At 41.2% G+C, this 17,295-nt stretch overlaps 1 protein-coding gene across 1 annotated transcript in view; it reads right to left on the bottom strand.

The window, feature by feature from the left end:
• Atp8b4 (ATPase phospholipid transporting 8B4 (putative)) overlaps positions 1 to 17,295 on the bottom strand; it is a 166,684-nt gene that overhangs the window by 72,852 nt on the left and 76,537 nt on the right. The window contains 3 exon segments of the mRNA XM_028755546.1: positions 269 to 357; positions 5,946 to 6,104; positions 16,888 to 16,970. Coding sequence (XP_028611379.1) covers positions 269 to 357; positions 5,946 to 6,104; positions 16,888 to 16,970 — 331 coding nt within the window.

Raw genomic sequence — 17,295 nt, 5'->3', positions numbered from 1 at the left:
TTACATAGGTAGATAGACAGACAGACAGACAAATTAGACAGGCAGATAGACAAATATAATATTCTCACCAAGAGAACTATAGTACTATTCAACCTGTCAGTGATCTGCTCATAGTTCTAGAGTACTTATCAACCTGTCAGTGACTTAGTCACAGCACTAGAATATGCATCAATCTGTCAGGGACTCAGCCATAGTCCTAGAGTACTTGTCAACCTCTTAATGATTAATCCACAGCACAAGAGTACTCATTACCCTGTTAGAAACTTACCCACAGGACTAGGGTATTCATCAGTCTGTCAATGCTTGTCCTTTTAAACTTGGTCTTACCACTGTTCTGCATGAGTTTAGTGTCTGGACCTGTAAAAGAGTAACATTTCTGAAACAAAATCAATCTAATGGCAAGAATCAATATGTACCTCCCAATAATAACTCTTAAAGTTATAAATTCCCCAATCAAAAAGCACAGACTAGTATACTTGCTCAAAAGGCAGGACACATATTTGCTACCTTCCAGAAACACACCTCACCACAAAAAGCAGAAACTACTGTAGGGTTAAAGAATGGAAAATGTATTCCAGTCAAAAGGAACCTATAAAACAAACGCAAAGGGGACTCATCCCTGGATGAGTCAGCTAATACTTATTTGGCAACAAATTAGATACAATTATCTTCAGGTCACAAATAATGAAACAGGCCTAAAGAATTTAACTTTCCTGCGAATTCTCATTCTACAAGCCCAGAGAGAGAACTTGAATTTCAACATACCTAACTCTAAAGCTCTTGTTCTAAATTATTACTTATAAACTACATGAGACAAAAAAACAATGCATATTCAATACTGTACCTCATTCAGGAAGTTCTACAATGTATGAAGAGGAGCATATTGGAAGCAGAAGACTAATATAGCAAGCCAGGCTCAACAGCTATCCAACTGTTTCCCTACCTAAGCCAACGTGATACAGTGAAGGAAGACTTATTATTGGATCCTAAAGGTAGGAACAATAGGTTTACAGCCTTTACAAGAGTGATCTTATGTTGAAGGACCCATACAATCTGAAACAACTACATAGAGATGTATATTTAGTGAATAAATACTTAGGATTTAATAATTTTTCTCCTTTTGATTTCTTTCATGACTCATCAAGACAAAAATTAAGGAAAGGCATGATATCATGGTTTTATATCCACAGCTTTATATTCAACCACAAGTACCACCCAGCATGGCAAAGAGAAGGCTGGAAAATGAGAAGATAAGACCTATGGGGCGAATGAATGACAATGAGCACAGACTTTATATGCAGCAAGATGGCTTCGGACCCTACAGACTCCTTAAGTGAGTATGGCCTCTTCCCTCAGAAACAAGCTTTGATCCCATCTTGAGCACAAAGGAAAGCCACCAGGGAAGCATGGCCAGGTGTCCATATGGATTAAACTTACGAACGATAGGTTTGTAAAGTAAACCATGCCTCTGAATTCTATCTCCATATCTCCTGATCAATGTGCATAAGTTGCATTTAAAAACAAGAAGAAGGGTTAATAATTAATTCTAGATCCAGTTTCACAAGATCTAAGATCCAACTAGAACTTGTCTCCTGTTCAAATGTCTCAAGGCTTGGGTACTCATACTACCCATCGATTCAGCATTGACGTGGGCAAAAACAACCCTGAATTCCTCTGCTTGCCAATATTCTAGTTAAGCTCTCTATTGACTAAAGCCAATGCAGGTATTGTCTGCTTTACAAATGTCTACCTGACCTATGTGCCCTAAAAGTGAACACCCAGGACATAGCACAAAAAAAAAAAAAAAAAAAAAAACAGAGAGCTCCCTTTCTCCTCCCCGAAATGCAGAGAATAGTCCAGTTTTCCTAGCTCGGCCCATAGAGCGGTCAGAGTGCGCAAAACTGTTGGTAAAAGCAGTGGGCATGGGAAAAATACCATCAAGCATCCTCTTCCACACCCATCACTGCACCTGAGCAATGTATTCTAGTGAGCTCATGATTATCCTGTGTTACCACAGAGGGAAGAGCATAGAAAGTATCATAATGAGGATTAGAGCCTAGAGCTCCTAAACAACCTGAACCCATATCTGCCTGGCCTGATCCCTATTCTGGAAACTTCTGTTCAACACACCTCCTTCCACCTATATAAGAGGATTTCCCCAGAGACAATTTTATGAAGGAGACCTTGACCCCCTCAACAACCTCAGAAGTGGCTCTCAACAGCTGTCTTAGAACATATAATATGACTCAAATTCTTGAACTAGTCATTCAGAACAATATTATACAAATGCAATGAGCTTTTGGATGACACCCCATCCATGGGATGAGGCATCCTCAGGTCAGTGATAACAGAGAGTGGACAAGAGAATGTTTCCCAAAAGACCTTTCAGATGGAGAAACCATTTGAAATCTCCATGCTCTTTAACAGAAAGTAAAGGAAATCTCTGAGTAAGCTTGGCTTTTTACTTCTCTGCAAGAAAAATTAAAATACAACATAAATAACCATAGACTTATCTACCTCACCAATGAAAAAAAGCATCTGACTATTATGAATAAAGCTGCTGTGGACATCATGGAGCAAGTGTCTTTGAGGGACAGTGGAACATCTTTTGGATATATGCCCAGGAGTATAGCTGGGTCTTGAGGTAGAACTAGTCCCTGTTTTCTGAGAAGCAGCCAAATTGATTTCCAAAGTGGTTGTACAAGTTTGCACTTCCACCAGCAATGAAGAAGTGTTTCACCGGCTCCACATTGTCTCCAGCATGTGCTGTCTCTTGAGTTTTTGATCTTAGCCATTCTTATGGGTGTAAAATGGAACCTCAAAGTTGTTTTGATTTGCAGCTCCCAATGTCTACGGACTTTAAATATTTCTTTTAAATGCTTCTCAGCCATTTAAGATTCCCTGTTAAGAATCCTGTTTAGTTCTGTGCCCCAACTTTTAATTGGGTTATTTGGGTTATTGGTGTCTAGCTTCTTGAGAAGTTTGTAAATTTTGGATATTAGCTCTCTGTGAGATGTAGGGTTGGTAGTTTTCCCCAAATTCATAAGCTGCCATTTTGTCCTATTGACAGTATCCTTTGCCAGGCATCCCTGCACATATGTAGGAGCAGGGGCTGTCCCAAAAGCTGTTGCCTGTAAGTGGGATATGCTCTTGTAGCTGAGCTGCCTTGTCTGGCCACAGTGAGAAAGGGTATGCCAAGTCTCAAAGAGACTTGATGTACCAGGGTGGGGGACTACCCAAGGGGGGGGTCCCTCCTGCTCAGAGAAGAAGGAAAGAAGGGATGGGGGAAGGATTGTGGAAAGGGGTGGCTGGGAGGGGGAAGCAATTAGGATGTAAAGTGAATAAGTAAAAATAAATAAATGATAGCTAGATGATAGATAGATAGATAGATAGATAGATAGATAGATAGATAGATGATAGATAGGTAGATAGATCAAAAATTAAAAGAAGAAAAAAAAGGTGTCTGATGAAAGAATCATGAAATTAGGTTCAACCTCACACAAAAGCCTGACTTGCTTCATTTCTAGAGATTAGCTGGGTTTTTACACATGGCAATGCCCTGAGAACAAAAGCAATGCTCAGACCCACAGCTGAGGGTACTTAGCAGCAACTAGGAGGATGTTCTCCAGTTTTAGAACACACTGAGTTTTTAGTGAGCATTTTTGTTGTTGATGATGTTGTTGCTGTTGTTCTTGTTAAGAAAAGTCAGTTAAGAAAAACAATTTGATTTCAATTATACATATAATCAGCAGACACAAAACACATCTTAATTTGGTATCACAATAAACAGAATCTGTTTTTTAATCAAAGGCTAGAAAATGAAGCTGTGAGTGGAATTTGAATGGCTTTGTCAACATGTGTTATTGTTCCTGAGAAGGAGAATGCTACCCAAAACTCACCCAAATAAAGACAAAAATGGTGGGTGACAAAAATCACCCCAATCTACCATAAGGACACTACTCAACTATGTTCATAGTGGCTGTATTCATAATAGCCAGAAACTAGAAACATCCTAGGTGTCCCTCAACCGAGGAATAGATCAAGAAAATATGGTTCATTTACACAGTGGAGCATTACTCAGATGTTTAAAAAAATGTCATCATGAAATCTGCAGACAAATGAGTGGAACTAGAAAAAAAATCATCCTGAGTGAGGTAGCCCAGACCTAGAGAAACAAACAGATGTACTCCCTTATAAGTGGATATTAGCTGTTAAATAAAGGAAATTACACTGCACTTACACAGACCCAGGGAGGCTAAATAACAAGGAGGGACAAGTGGATCTTCCTAGGACAAGGAAATAGATTTTTCAGGTAGACTGGGAGCAGGTAGGGTTGGGAGCAGGAGGGATCAGATGGGGAAGATGACTGAAATTGGGGGGAGGGCATTAGAGGTGTGATGTGGAAGCCTAGTACAGTGGAAGCTTCCTGGAACCTATGAGGATGACTCTAGTGGGGACTCTTAGTAATGGAGGATAGGAGCCCCGAACCCATCACTTTCTGTAACCAGGTAAGACTTCCAGTAGTGGGATTGGGACACCAACCCAGCCACAAAACCTTTGATTTACAACCTGTCCTGCTGGCAAGATGTGCTGGGGCAATGGTGTCTCAGAGCTCATGGGAGTGGTCAACCAATGACTAGTCTGACTTGAGGCCCATGCTATGAGAGAAAGCCCATTCCAGATACTTCCTGGAAGGCCAGGAATCTGGATAGAACCAAACATAATCAGCAAAAATTAAAAAAAAAACCACAATGAAATGATTTCTAATGCTATTCTTATAGATTCCTAATGATATTCTTATGATGCTATACTTACAGACCAGTGACCAAATAGACATCATAGAGACTTCCTCTGGCAGCTTATCAGAGAAGATGCAGAGACCCACAGCCAAACATTAGTATAGCTTGGGAAACCCCCACAGAAGAGGAGGAGGAAGGATTGTCGGAGGCAGAGGGGTTGAGGACACCAGGAGAACACAGCCCTCAGAATCAACTAAGCAGGGCTCACAGAGACTGGAGGAGTAATCACAGAGCCTGCATGGGCCAGCAGTAGGTCCTCTGGATATATACTATGGTTGTTTAGCTTGAGGTTTTGTGGGACTGCTAGTGGTGGGAGGAGGGATGTGTCTGACTCTTTTGTCTGTTCTGGGACCCTTTTCCTCCTACCAAATTGCCTTGTCCAGCCTTGATGTGAGGGTTTGTGTCTATTCTCATTGTATCTTATTATGCTGTGTTCAGTTGATATCTCTGGGAAGGCTGCTCTTTACTGAAGAGAAACTGAGGAAAATGGATCTGGGGGGAAGTGAGGTGGTAGGGAAACTGGGAGGAGTGGAGGGAGGGAAGGCTGTGGTCCCAATGTATTGTTAGTGAAGAATAAGAAAAAGAAAAAAATGGAGGAGAAGAAAAAGTGGGAGAATCTCCCTTCCTACCTGCCTTTCTCCATCCTTCTATCCCTCCTAGCCCTACAAAGTGCAGCCTTCAGATCCATCTCTCTGGTGACAAACAGAAATGATTGCTCTCCAAGAAGGCTTTTTCTCAAATCAGCCTCCTGACCTCTTCAAATGACAAGCAACATGGGCTACAGTGGAGAGAGGAGCTTTCTTTCATATTGATCTTTGATTTTAAGGGCACATTGATTATATAGACTAGCGATGAGGCTTATATGATGGGGTGAAAGAACAGAACAGTAGGTTGTAGATACCATCAGATGCTGAAGGCTTCAGCATCCTTAAGAACAAGTTCGACATATCAGTGGTTCCCACACACTGGGACCACATGGATTATATTCAGAGTACTACTCTCTCCTCTGGAGGCACCACAATCTGGGATCAACTGAGGAGCCAATGCTCAGCACTCAATAAAAACTGTGCACATTCACATCCATAGAGAGCCAGGAACTTTGTGGGAAGGGACAGCACTTAGATGGCCCTGGTCTACACACTGTACCTGCAAAAAGAACCATTCCAAAGCACCAGCCGGTGTTCCTCAGGACACAGCCTCTCAGGATTATCTTCTGGTTGCTTAGGGTATGCTTACTGTCCTTCCAAGAGAGGACCCCAGAGAATCTGTCTAACTTGTTGTTAGGTGCCTCACAGATGACAATCCCTGGAAAATAAAAAGCCTCATCAGACCCACTGCAAGCTTGCTTCAGAAGCCCACCGTGTATTTACCACTCTGCTGTTGAATGCAAGGCATTGTCCTTCTCTTTCAGAAAGTATGCTGTTACACATGCAAGACTTCCCTGGGAAAAAATAAGCTGCAACATGAAAAAAAAGCATAAAATCCATCATATTTTGAAGCAAGATTGTCTATACTGACCAAATGAGAACAGAGCCTATAAGATACATGAGACTTTTTCCCCTTAAAATTTTTTTAAAGTACTCATCTTTACTCTTAGGATATACCAAGATGACTTTTTGCAAGTATAAAATGATAGATATCCACTTTTTTTTCACTGTTCTGTGAACTGACAAAAGGGTTAAATAAGATGCCATAGTTTTGTTTTTACAGCAAAAGTTAAATAGTTTTCTATGTTCATAGTAAGGACTTGGGGATCCTAGCACATCACACCCCAAAGAAACCTGACTTTCATTTGCTCCATAAGTTGAGACTCCTTTCAAGGGTCCCATGCCTTTTATGTTGATTTGATTCAGAATTCTGTGGACTTTCAAAGGCATCACATAGCTTGCTCAACCTAGCCAGAAAATGTTCCTTTGGGGATATTTCTTTTTTGTTGTTGTTATTGTTGTTGTTGTTGTTGTGTTGTTTGTTTTATAATTCCAAGAAAGGGAATGCTCATTCCAAATTAATGAATTGGTTCATTCCATTATCTCAAACAGAACATGCACATTCAGGGATGGGTTGTCTGGATAGAAAGGGGAAACAAACGATTTTCATAGACCCTTCACAAAATGTAACTATTAGATTCATATACATTTCCAAACAAATGGGCTACATTTTTAGAAGCAATGACAACAAAGATACAGAAGAATGGAATGCTGGGAAAGAGCAGAGGAAAGAAGGAAAGGAGACAGGGGAAGAGGGAAAGGGGAGGATGGAGGACAGGGTGGAAATGTCTGGCTCAGATCAGAATCAGAAGTAAGATTAGCTAGCATCAAGATCAAAAACTCAGGTGATATCAGATGCTGGCGAGGATGTGGAGAAAGAAGAACACTCCTCCATTGCAAGTGGGTTTGCAAGCTGATACAACCACTCTGGAAATCAGTCTGGAGGTTCCTCAGAAAACTGAACATAGTACTACTTGAGGACCCAGCTATACTACTCCTGGGCATATATCCAGAAGATGTTCCAACATATAACAAGGACACATGCTCTACTATGTTCATAGCAGCCGTATTTATAATAGTCAGGAGCTGGAAACAACCCAGATGTCCCTCAACAGACAATGGATACAGAAAATGTGGTGCATTTACACAATGGAATACTACTCAGCTATTAAAAACAATGACTTCAGGAAATTCAAAGGCAAATGGATGGAACTTGAAAATATCATCCTGAGTGAGGTAACTCAGTCAAAAAAGAACACACATGGTATGCACTCACTGATAATTGGATATTAGCCCAAACGCTCGGAATACCCAAGATTCAATTCACAGACCATATGAAGCCCAAGAAGAAGGAAAACCAAAGTGTGGATGCTTCAGTGCTTCTTAGAAGGGGAAACAAAATACTCACAGGAGGAAATATGGAGACAATGTGTGGAGCAGAGACTGAAGGAAAAGCCATCCAGAGATTGCCCCACCTGGGGATCCATCCCATGTGCAGTCACCAAAGGTAGATGCCAGGAAGTGCATGCTGACAGGAGCCTGATATAGCTGTCTCCTGAGAGGCTCTGCCAGAGCCTGACAAATACAGAGGCAGATGCTCACCGCCAACCATTTGACTGAGCAATGAGTCCCCAATGGAGGAGTTGGAGAAGGGACTGAAGGAACTGAGGGGGCTTGCAGCCCCATGAGAAAAGCAATGGTGTCTGTTTGGAGCCAAGACTTCTTTCTTCCTGAGAGCAAATGTCAGTTAAGTAGACAGCCTGAGTTAAGGAAGACCTTATTGGCCTTCCTGCCTGGGAGAGAAAATTAGCAACTTGAGCCTAACAAATGTTTTATTGCTCTCTTGCTCATGAGAAAGTGGTTTGGGCTAAGGAATGCTTGCTAAGAGCTTAACAATTCCCGGATGGCCCTGGACCCTGACCCTCCTCCCTGCTTCTCTTTATAAGGCAGCCCGAACAATAAAGTTCAAGCACTCCAATCAGACATTCAGACCTGTGCTTCTTCTTTGTGTCTCTTGTCCCATCTTTCACTCCCCTCTTCCCTAGGGTCTCGTCGAATCCCCGAGGACAGGGATAGTGTCAACCAGCCAGACACTCTGGAGCTCCCAGGGACTGGACCACCAACCAGAGTGTACACATGGACCCATGGCTCCGGCCGCATATGTGGCAGAGGATGGTCTTGTTGAACATAAGTGGGAGAAGCGCCTCTTGGGCCTGAGGTTCAATGCTCCAGTGTAGGGGAATGCCAGGGTGGGAAGATGAGAGTGGGTAGGTGGGGAAGGGAAGCACCCTCATAGAGGCACGGGGAGGGGGAATGGGATAGGGCGTTTCCAAAGGGGAGACCTGGAAAGGGGAAAACAATTGAAATGTAAATAAAGAAAATATCCAATAAGAGAGAGAGAGGGGGGGGAGGGAGAGATTAGCTAGCATCTTGGGAGTTTGCTGTCTCACAAGCCACAAAAGTGCATTTTAAAACCAGAAGCCAAAAAGGCAGTTTGGAAAATAAAAAAGGGGGGGAGGATCAATGTTCAACATTGGTTGAGGAGACCAGCGAAGCCAAGATGCCATCTAGGTCAGCTTTTTATTACTGTACTGAAAACCTGACAATATCAAATAAAGAAGTAAGTCGATAAAGGTTTGGGCTGACAACTTTAGAGATTTCTGTCCATAATCAACTGGTCCAGATACTTAGAGTCTGTGGTGGTACATTATGGAAAAAAGCAATTTGCTTCTCCTACAATTCCCTTCAAGGACACGTACCGCTAGTAACCTCCCGCTAGGCTATGCATACGAAAGTTCCACCTCACACAGTAACACTGAGCTGGGCACTGTGCCTTCACCTGAGACCTAAGAACTAAAGCATCGCAGATGTCAGCCCGGCCCTCTCTCCAAGCCACCTTCGATACTGAGGAGACTTCCTGCAATGCCTGTCCTTCCTAGAATACTGCTCTCCTCTTGGAGCTCATAGACGCAGATGCAGCTATAATTCAAGCAGCCTGACCACTCCTGACCAGTCAGGCTGTTCCTATTTCAAAAACACAAAAAAAGAAACCCTCTGTAACACCCCGCCCCCTTACCATTTCCTAATTAGCAAAAACTTGGCCTAAAGTGCCTCTATTTGGTCATTCTCTGGGCCTTCCCAGACAGTTAATACTAAATGAAAGCCTCCTAGCCTGGATTTCAAAGAGACAAACAACCTACACAAGGTTGCCTCTTAGACCAAGTAGCTGAATTGTGGTTTGCTCTCATTATAGCTTATTTGTTTATTTAAAAGTAAATTAAAACTGATTTGAACTGGCTCAGGTCATTTGGAAAACTATGTTGTGACCCCAGAGGCTTTTTCTAAATTCTCGGATTTTGTGATCATCTTTTCCTTGAGCAATAACTTTTATTTCCGCGTTTCACATAACCTTGAATTGAGGAGGTCTCGCCAGCAAAACCTGCACAAATAACAGGCTGACAGAAGCCCTTGAAGTTTATTCCAGTCTCTTCACCCAAGACTCAATTTCCCAAACTTTAAATTTGGCCACGGTTCAAAAACAAATGTGCTTTGAACAAAAAACAACATGATACACATCTTTGCCAATAACAATATAAAAGGCAGATCCGTTTGATCATTTTCATTGTCGTAAGCAAAGGCTGACAAGGAGGTAAATTCAACCTTGAACATTTTGGCTCACTATGTCCAGCAAGAAGACATGCTCACATCTGGTTTCACACTGAGGGTGCCTCTGCACAGGGACCATAGGGCCAAGTTTAATACGGGCTTCTGGAGGTCGAACCCCAGCACAGCTTTCTAAGAGTGTGGCCCTCCACTGCTCCAAGTTCTAAACACAGGGTCTCATCACAACAAAACATTGGGAACAAAGCCAAACTATTTTTTACCTGACAAAAAAAGCAAATGCTGTTCCCCATTTCTTAGTTCTATTGACATAAAATAGGAAAGTTCCCATTTCTCTTCCTCTCTTTCCAAAGAGGTGACCAGCTTCCTTCGTGGGAAACACTTCCCTCATTTCTATGCATCCCCTCAACTTACTGTACTGTCTACATAATAAAATCTTTAAAACATTTATTGGAGACATAGTTGAAAAAAAGGTTTCAAGAAAGGAGTTGTGGGGGCTGGACAGGTAATTCAGTAGCTAAGAGCACTTGCTGCTCTTACAGAGGACTCATGTTTGGTTACCTACACCCTTAGGCTGACTTTAACTCCAGTGTCAGGGGATCTGATGCCTTCTTCTGCATCTAAGAGCAACAGATACATGCATGGTATATACATGCAAATAAAATACTCAAACACATAATTTTCTTTCAAAAGGAAAGAGGTTGAGAGATGACATAGGCATAACAGTAAGTCTGCAATTAGTTGAAAGGTAGGTATATTTTGACAGGAATCATGAAAATGGGATTTGAATACCAAATAGGATTTGAATACCAAATATCTTAGTCTTACCTAACTGTAACAGAAGCCAGGTAGGATGATGAAAACAGGCTGTCACCTTAAAGCTCACCAGAAACAAACAAAAATATTTCCCACCAACAAAGCATAAGAACCAAGAGAGGCTATCCAGGGACCCTGCTTTCTTCTTTCCAATTCCTTCCAAGGAGGATATGGGAAATGACTGCAAAATGTGAGGAAGCCATTTTGGGAGAAAACAGGATCATCTCTCACATAGTCAATCTTAGCAGGGGCGTGAGGTGCCTCAATCAGTTAAGTGTAAATATAATCAAAGTAGTTAATCACATTTCTCCCTCTAAAGAGAAAAGATATGAAAACCCTTCCTAGTTCATCCATTATAATGACTCAGGAAGACCTGTACTGAGCAAAATCTACAAGTTCAATTTTTGAATTTTCTTTGGCATTTTAAATTCCAAATTCAGCCTGCTGGATTATTGCTTGACTACCAATTTGGTAAGTCTCTCAAACTATTTACTCAGAGAGGAAATATGGAGTTTACCAATAAAAATTGTTAGTACACAATATCCCAAAATTCTCCAAAACTAATTAGCTTTACTTTTTCACATATTATTAGTGATGTTTCTTGATTGTCCACTGCAACTCTTCTACAGGACAGACTACCTTTATTAGGGTACCATTATTGCTGGTCAAGAGTTTCCCTAGCCAAGAACTTCTCAATGTTTAGGCAATTACCCAACTACTGCTAGGCTGATGACTGAAATAACCTTTTCCCTTAAAAAGACAGTTTCTAAAGCCAAAGGATTCTATTTGAGTTCTTGGAGGCCAAGCCCCTGTACAACCTTCTCAACACTCAGTCATAAGCCACCCAACATTAACACCACAACAGCCATATTAGTACCACCAGTCAAAAGGAAATTGTTCTTCATGTCTTTCAATGAGATCTATGGTCCCATGTATCAGTTGTGTTGTGTTGGACTGAACTTTTGTCCATTTGACTGGAATAGTTTTCAGGTAAGTTTTGTAAAGTCACAAGGTGCTAACCAAGCCCATTTATTTATTTAGTTAGTTAGTTAGTTAGTTAGTTGGTTATTTACTTATTTATGTATTTTAAGCAAGAAGAGATGTCATTTTTCTTTGTTTGAATTATACACATGCTGTTCTTTACGGAAAAGACCACAAAATACACAAAGATTCCTAACTAAAGAGTCAACCCTTCTGTGGTTCAGAACTGGTATTAACAGTCACACAAAATATGTAAACGTGTCACTAGTTGCAAAACACAGACCACAGTCCAGTCAGTAACAATATACAAAAGATTCTTGAACATATTCAAGCACATGTATATTAGGGGATTTCCCCAAGGTGTAAAAATGTCTGGTTTACAACTATGTAATTACCAAATATTTCCATGTGTTTGTTTATAAAAGTTGTTTGATTCCCATAAGACACCATGAAAAATCTAGTCAAACTAATTTTTTATATATTATAATATTATTAGATCAAATTACATATTTTTCTTATAAAGTTCAACAGACTACATATTTTTCAGATATTTGAATGGATAAGATATTTATTTGTATAGGAACTCTTCAAATAAACAGATTCACCAACCAAAACCTGCTCCTAGTCTGTGTTTGGACAGTACCTCTAAATTCTTGATCCTGATGAAATTAAGGCACTGAGAATCTGATACTTTGAAATATACAGAGATAGCCTTTATTTCTCATAATCAGCTTACCTTACTTTAAATTTGGGGCCATTTTGTACCTGTATGCAAGGAATCATGATTATATTCATACCCCTAAACCCTCTTTTATTCCTCTAATACTTCAATTAACCCTTTCTTCATGATTAGCCCCGTTCTGTTTTCCTTTTCTGTGTGCCTACAGGTCCTGTGCAGATAGTCTGTTCATATTTGAAATAGCCAGCTCCTTTCCAAAAGACGATGTTTCCCAGAACTCCTCCCAGTCTCTGACTCTTACAGTCTCTCCACCCTCTCTTCCACAATGCTACTGGGATTTGAAGGTGGTGATAAAGATGTCCTGTTTAGGGCTGAGCACTCAATGGCCACTTATTCTCAGCACCTTGAAGAGTTGCAAGACCCAGCTTTGACAGTTGCCCACTCCACTGCAAAAGGTAGTTTAACTGCATGTCCAATTTACCAAAACTTCAGTGGCAGATTCACTCTACAGCCAATGACCTCCCTAGCTTTTAGCCACATTTATACCACCAAGCATGAATTCATTCCAACGAAGGAGATCTCGAATTCATCCCAAAGTGGTTGATAACCCTCTGAATACTCTCATAGCAGTGGACATGTGTAAGCATTGTTGGATACATAATCTACAGCTGGGTAAGATCATTGATGACTTTTCTTCCCCAAAATGCTACACAGCACCTGCCAATACCTTCCAGTACCTTCTAGTGATTTGAACATGAGCCAGAGGAAAAAAACTTCCTGCTCAATTCCAGCTTTATTGTTCTGTGTTCTATAAACAAATCCATGAGGTGTCTTCAGCACTAGAGTTTTACTGTCTGGTTCTGATGAGCAACCAAGAGTGATGTCAATAGTCAACCAACAGTGATAGTGATAGTCACCAAGAGTGACAGCGATAGTCACCAACACTGATTGTGATAGTCAGCCAACAATGATGAAGACAGTCAGCCAAGACTGATGACAATAGTCAGCCAAGAGTGATGGCGATAGGCTCTGTTGTTCTGCCTATTTCCGGGTGCTAGGCATTCACTTTCTCTGTTTCGATAATCCAATTCCAATGATAGGTTTGGGGCTGATGTTCCACCTCCATACGATGCCTTAGCAAGGCTTCCACTGCCGGCTCTTTCACTTGTGGAACTCTTCATTTCCAGCTTAATTTCATTTTGAATTTTCTTCAGCAATTCTATCTCTTCACTGAATTTTATCCTCATATCCTGAATTGACTTCCTGATTTGGGTATATGCTTGTGTGTATGCTTCTGGAATTCATTCAGCACTTTATCACTGTCTTCTTTAAATCCCTACAGGAATTTGTCCATGCCCTCTATAAAATTCTTTGAATATATATTTTTTCAATTAATTTTTGGAGTTTTGTACAAATAGCTTTCATTTGGGACCATGTATGTGTGCTGTGCATGAGTGTATGTGTGCTCATATGTTTGTGTTCAGGAATGTGAACTTGTATAATGAGGCAGAGTTCCTTGCTGAACCCTGAACTCACCACCTCAGGTAGTCTGGCTGGCCACCTTGCTCACAGAAGTTCCCAGCTTCCTACATGCCGAGATTGAGGAGGGCCACCACACCCATCCCAGAACATGGGTTCTGGGGATCTAAGCCCTAGTCATGTTTGTGCAGCAAGCACTTTACCCATTGAGTCATTTCTCAGCCTAATCTTGGTTTTTACATTGGTTTGCACATCTTTCATCAGCTGCAGCCTTTGGTATGGGTCTCTGATGCTGCTGTATTGAGTGGATGTTTAAGTCTCTGCTTGCTGTAATTGGAGCTTGGCTGGTTCTGGATCAGCTACGTGAGGTTTGAAGTTTAGTGGGGGTTACTCAGTCCTGATTTGAATGTGAGGCAGCTGAGGTGATCCTAGCTAGGCTAAGTCATGCTGTGACTTCTGACCTCATTGGCAGGTACTTATTTGAGTTAGCAGAGAATGTGTGCCTGGGTGGCAGGTGTGAGCCTAAAAATAGTAGGATTAGGGTACAGGAGGCAAGAGAAGCATGGTCTCTGGCCTGAGTAGTTGTCAAGAACACTGCACAGATCCTGAGAAGCAGGGTAAGGATGCCAGTAGAAAGAAGAGGTGTGGCTTCTGACCTGAGGAGGCAGGAGATCTATGTGGGTTTTACAACACTGGAGATTGGGCTTCCAAAAGATTTGTCATTTTCTCTGTGAAAATCCTAAGATGCCATGGTTAGATGTTGCAGGCATGGCAGATCAGGAACCATGGTCATGTCAGGAACCCCTCAACAAATACCCACATTTGTCATTTCCTAATATTCCTTACAACAACACCAGGGCTCATGAAATACCAAAGGAAAGATGGGTAAGAGGTACTGTGTCTCCATCTCAACTTCACCCTTAGTACAAGTTCCATGGCTACAAAATGGGATTATCTACCCCACCCACCTCAGAATTTGCATGATCAGGAAATTAATTTTACTCTGTTCACACCACTGAGAGCACAGGGTTGCTTATAAAAGCATTGTAGTCTAGGCTACCTGGACCAAAATCTACGTAAAGGAAGGAAATAGTTAAAACAACCACTTTATGCTTCCTAATGGTTAGGAAAACTAAAACTCTTAGACTTGTGCCTCATTATAGGTTGATGAAGGTATAAAGGTACAGTTCTGCCAGGGAAGAAATGAGTAATGGCAAGTTCTATTTAGATTGCCTTTTTAGGGCTCCATAAATAGTCAACACAGTATTTTAAGAAGAATTTTGATTTGTGAATACAATTTACTTTTCTTGGATTTACATAATAGTAACATTTCATTGAAAAAATTACTTCATTAGAAAATTTGTAATTTGTTTTATTATAATCAAAATATTTCTTAGGCTATTCAAAGTTTCCTGGCTACTCTTCTAAATTAAATCTTAATTTGGAAGAATATTTTTCTATAAACATTTATCACAACAGTCATTTAAGAGAGATTAATCCAGGCAGAATTTATAAGCAAATGCCAAGCACAGACCATATACATTCTAAAATGTGTGTTGGAGAAGATTTATATAAACTTCCTGACCTTTAACTCAAGGGGCACTGCCAAGACCTTTCATCTTTATTATTTCTCAGTAAACCCCAAAGAAAACACCTCAGAAGGAGAGTCTTAAGTTCACAAGACTCCAAAAGGTCAAGCCAACCTATATAGAAAAAAAATGATATCCAAAACCAAACTTGCAAGTTAGTAACGCAAAAGACTATTGACGGATGGCAGAAAAGCCTCAGTCTTCCTCAGTTTTGCGTGATGTGCAAAACTCTACAATTAGTGTCTCTTTCTTTTACTTTTAAAGGAATTTCTTTGTGGTTGTGGTACCATAAAATGCAGCTATCTAGGGGAGACTTTCTGTAGATCTTAAAATAATGTTAGCACGAGATACAGCCTGAAACATGTAGAAACTAGAACCTGCTGAAGAGGTGGGTCTGGATTGAATTCAATGATGAAGATGATGATGGTGGTGGTGGTGGTGGTAGTGATGATGAGAAAACCATGGTCTGAAACATTTGGTAACTGGTGGCTGACTATAACTTTCTCATTGGTTGTTCTCATTGACTGCCTATCGGTTTCAAGACATTATGTCACTATGCAAAATATAGGAGCTCTGTCTTCGGGATTCATTGTCTAAGTCATTGTCTAATAGAGCCATTGGAAAGGCCAGGCCTAGGACTGGAACTAAAATGCCAACATGTTTACCCTCAGCAAGTTTGTGCCAAGTTCCAGGAGGCAAAAGGCTACCAAAAGAAGGGCACTGTGGGCATGAGAGTGGGACCCACAAAGGAAGACACGTGGATGTGCCAGGTGGTGGTTTGATAAAGCCATGCTTGCCTTTAGCATGAGCATAAGTGACACATATCAATGGCTGAAGAATTTTGTGTTCTCCCACTAAGTAAAAGAAAGCAAGGAGGGAAGGAAGGGAGAGGGGGAAAGGAAGGGAGAGAGAGAGGGAGGGAAGAAGGAGGGAGGGAGGGAGGGAGGGAGGGAGGAAGGAAGGAAGGAAGGAAGGAAGGAAGGAAGGAAGGAAGGAAGGAAGGAAGGAAGGAAGATGGGCTCTGTCTTAGTTTGGGTTTCATTACTGTGAAGAGACACCATGACCAAGGCAACGCTTATAAAAGTGAACATTTACTTAGGGCTGGCTTACAGGTTCAGAGATTCAGTCCGTTATCATCAAAGCCAGGAGCACGGCAGTATGCAGGCAGGCATGGCGTGGGAGGAGCTGAGATCTTGATCTAAAGGCTGACAGGAGAAAACTGGCTTCCAGGGAGTTAAGAGAAGGGTCTCAAAGCCCATGTTCAAAGGGGCACACCTCCTCCAACAAGGTCACTCCTACTCCAACAAGGTCACACTTCCTAATAGTGCCACTCCCTGGGCCAAGCATATTAAACCACTACAGGATCTCAGATTATTAGCTCTTATACTGCCTTCTGGCTTTTAGATATTTTCCTTTTGTCTGTTTAAAGTACTTACCATCAAACTTTGCAAGGCTACTAATATCTGCTCCAAGTTCTGAGGTGACAGGTAGTGCTTGACGAACTTTCAGGTTTGTTTCCCTATAAAATGAAAGACATGACATGAATTTTTATATGAAACAGTCCAACAGTCTCTGACTTTAGTATTATTAGTATTATTTAGTATTATTTATTGCTCAGCAATTCACTTGAAAGATAACTGAATTGCTCCTTTTCTGGTGTAAGAAAAGCATGTAACAACTGTGTAGATAGCAGTCAGTACACAAAAAAACTAAATGAGGAGACCCACAGAACCTGGCTTTGAATGTCTCTCTCACCCCACATACCAGCTCAGCAAAGCAAGTGAGCACCTCATGATCTGGAGCTGGCATTCTACCCACAGTGCATCTGTGTAACAACACAGAGA

The sequence above is a fragment of the Grammomys surdaster genome, unplaced genomic scaffold (assembly GCF_004785775.1).
Source record: "Grammomys surdaster isolate TR1022 unplaced genomic scaffold, NIH_TR_1.0 129, whole genome shotgun sequence".
In the NCBI taxonomy this organism is placed as follows: domain Eukaryota; kingdom Metazoa; phylum Chordata; class Mammalia; order Rodentia; family Muridae; genus Grammomys; species Grammomys surdaster.
Note: the sequence above shows the minus strand (reverse complement) of the source record. Positions and strands in the feature narration are given on the sequence as shown.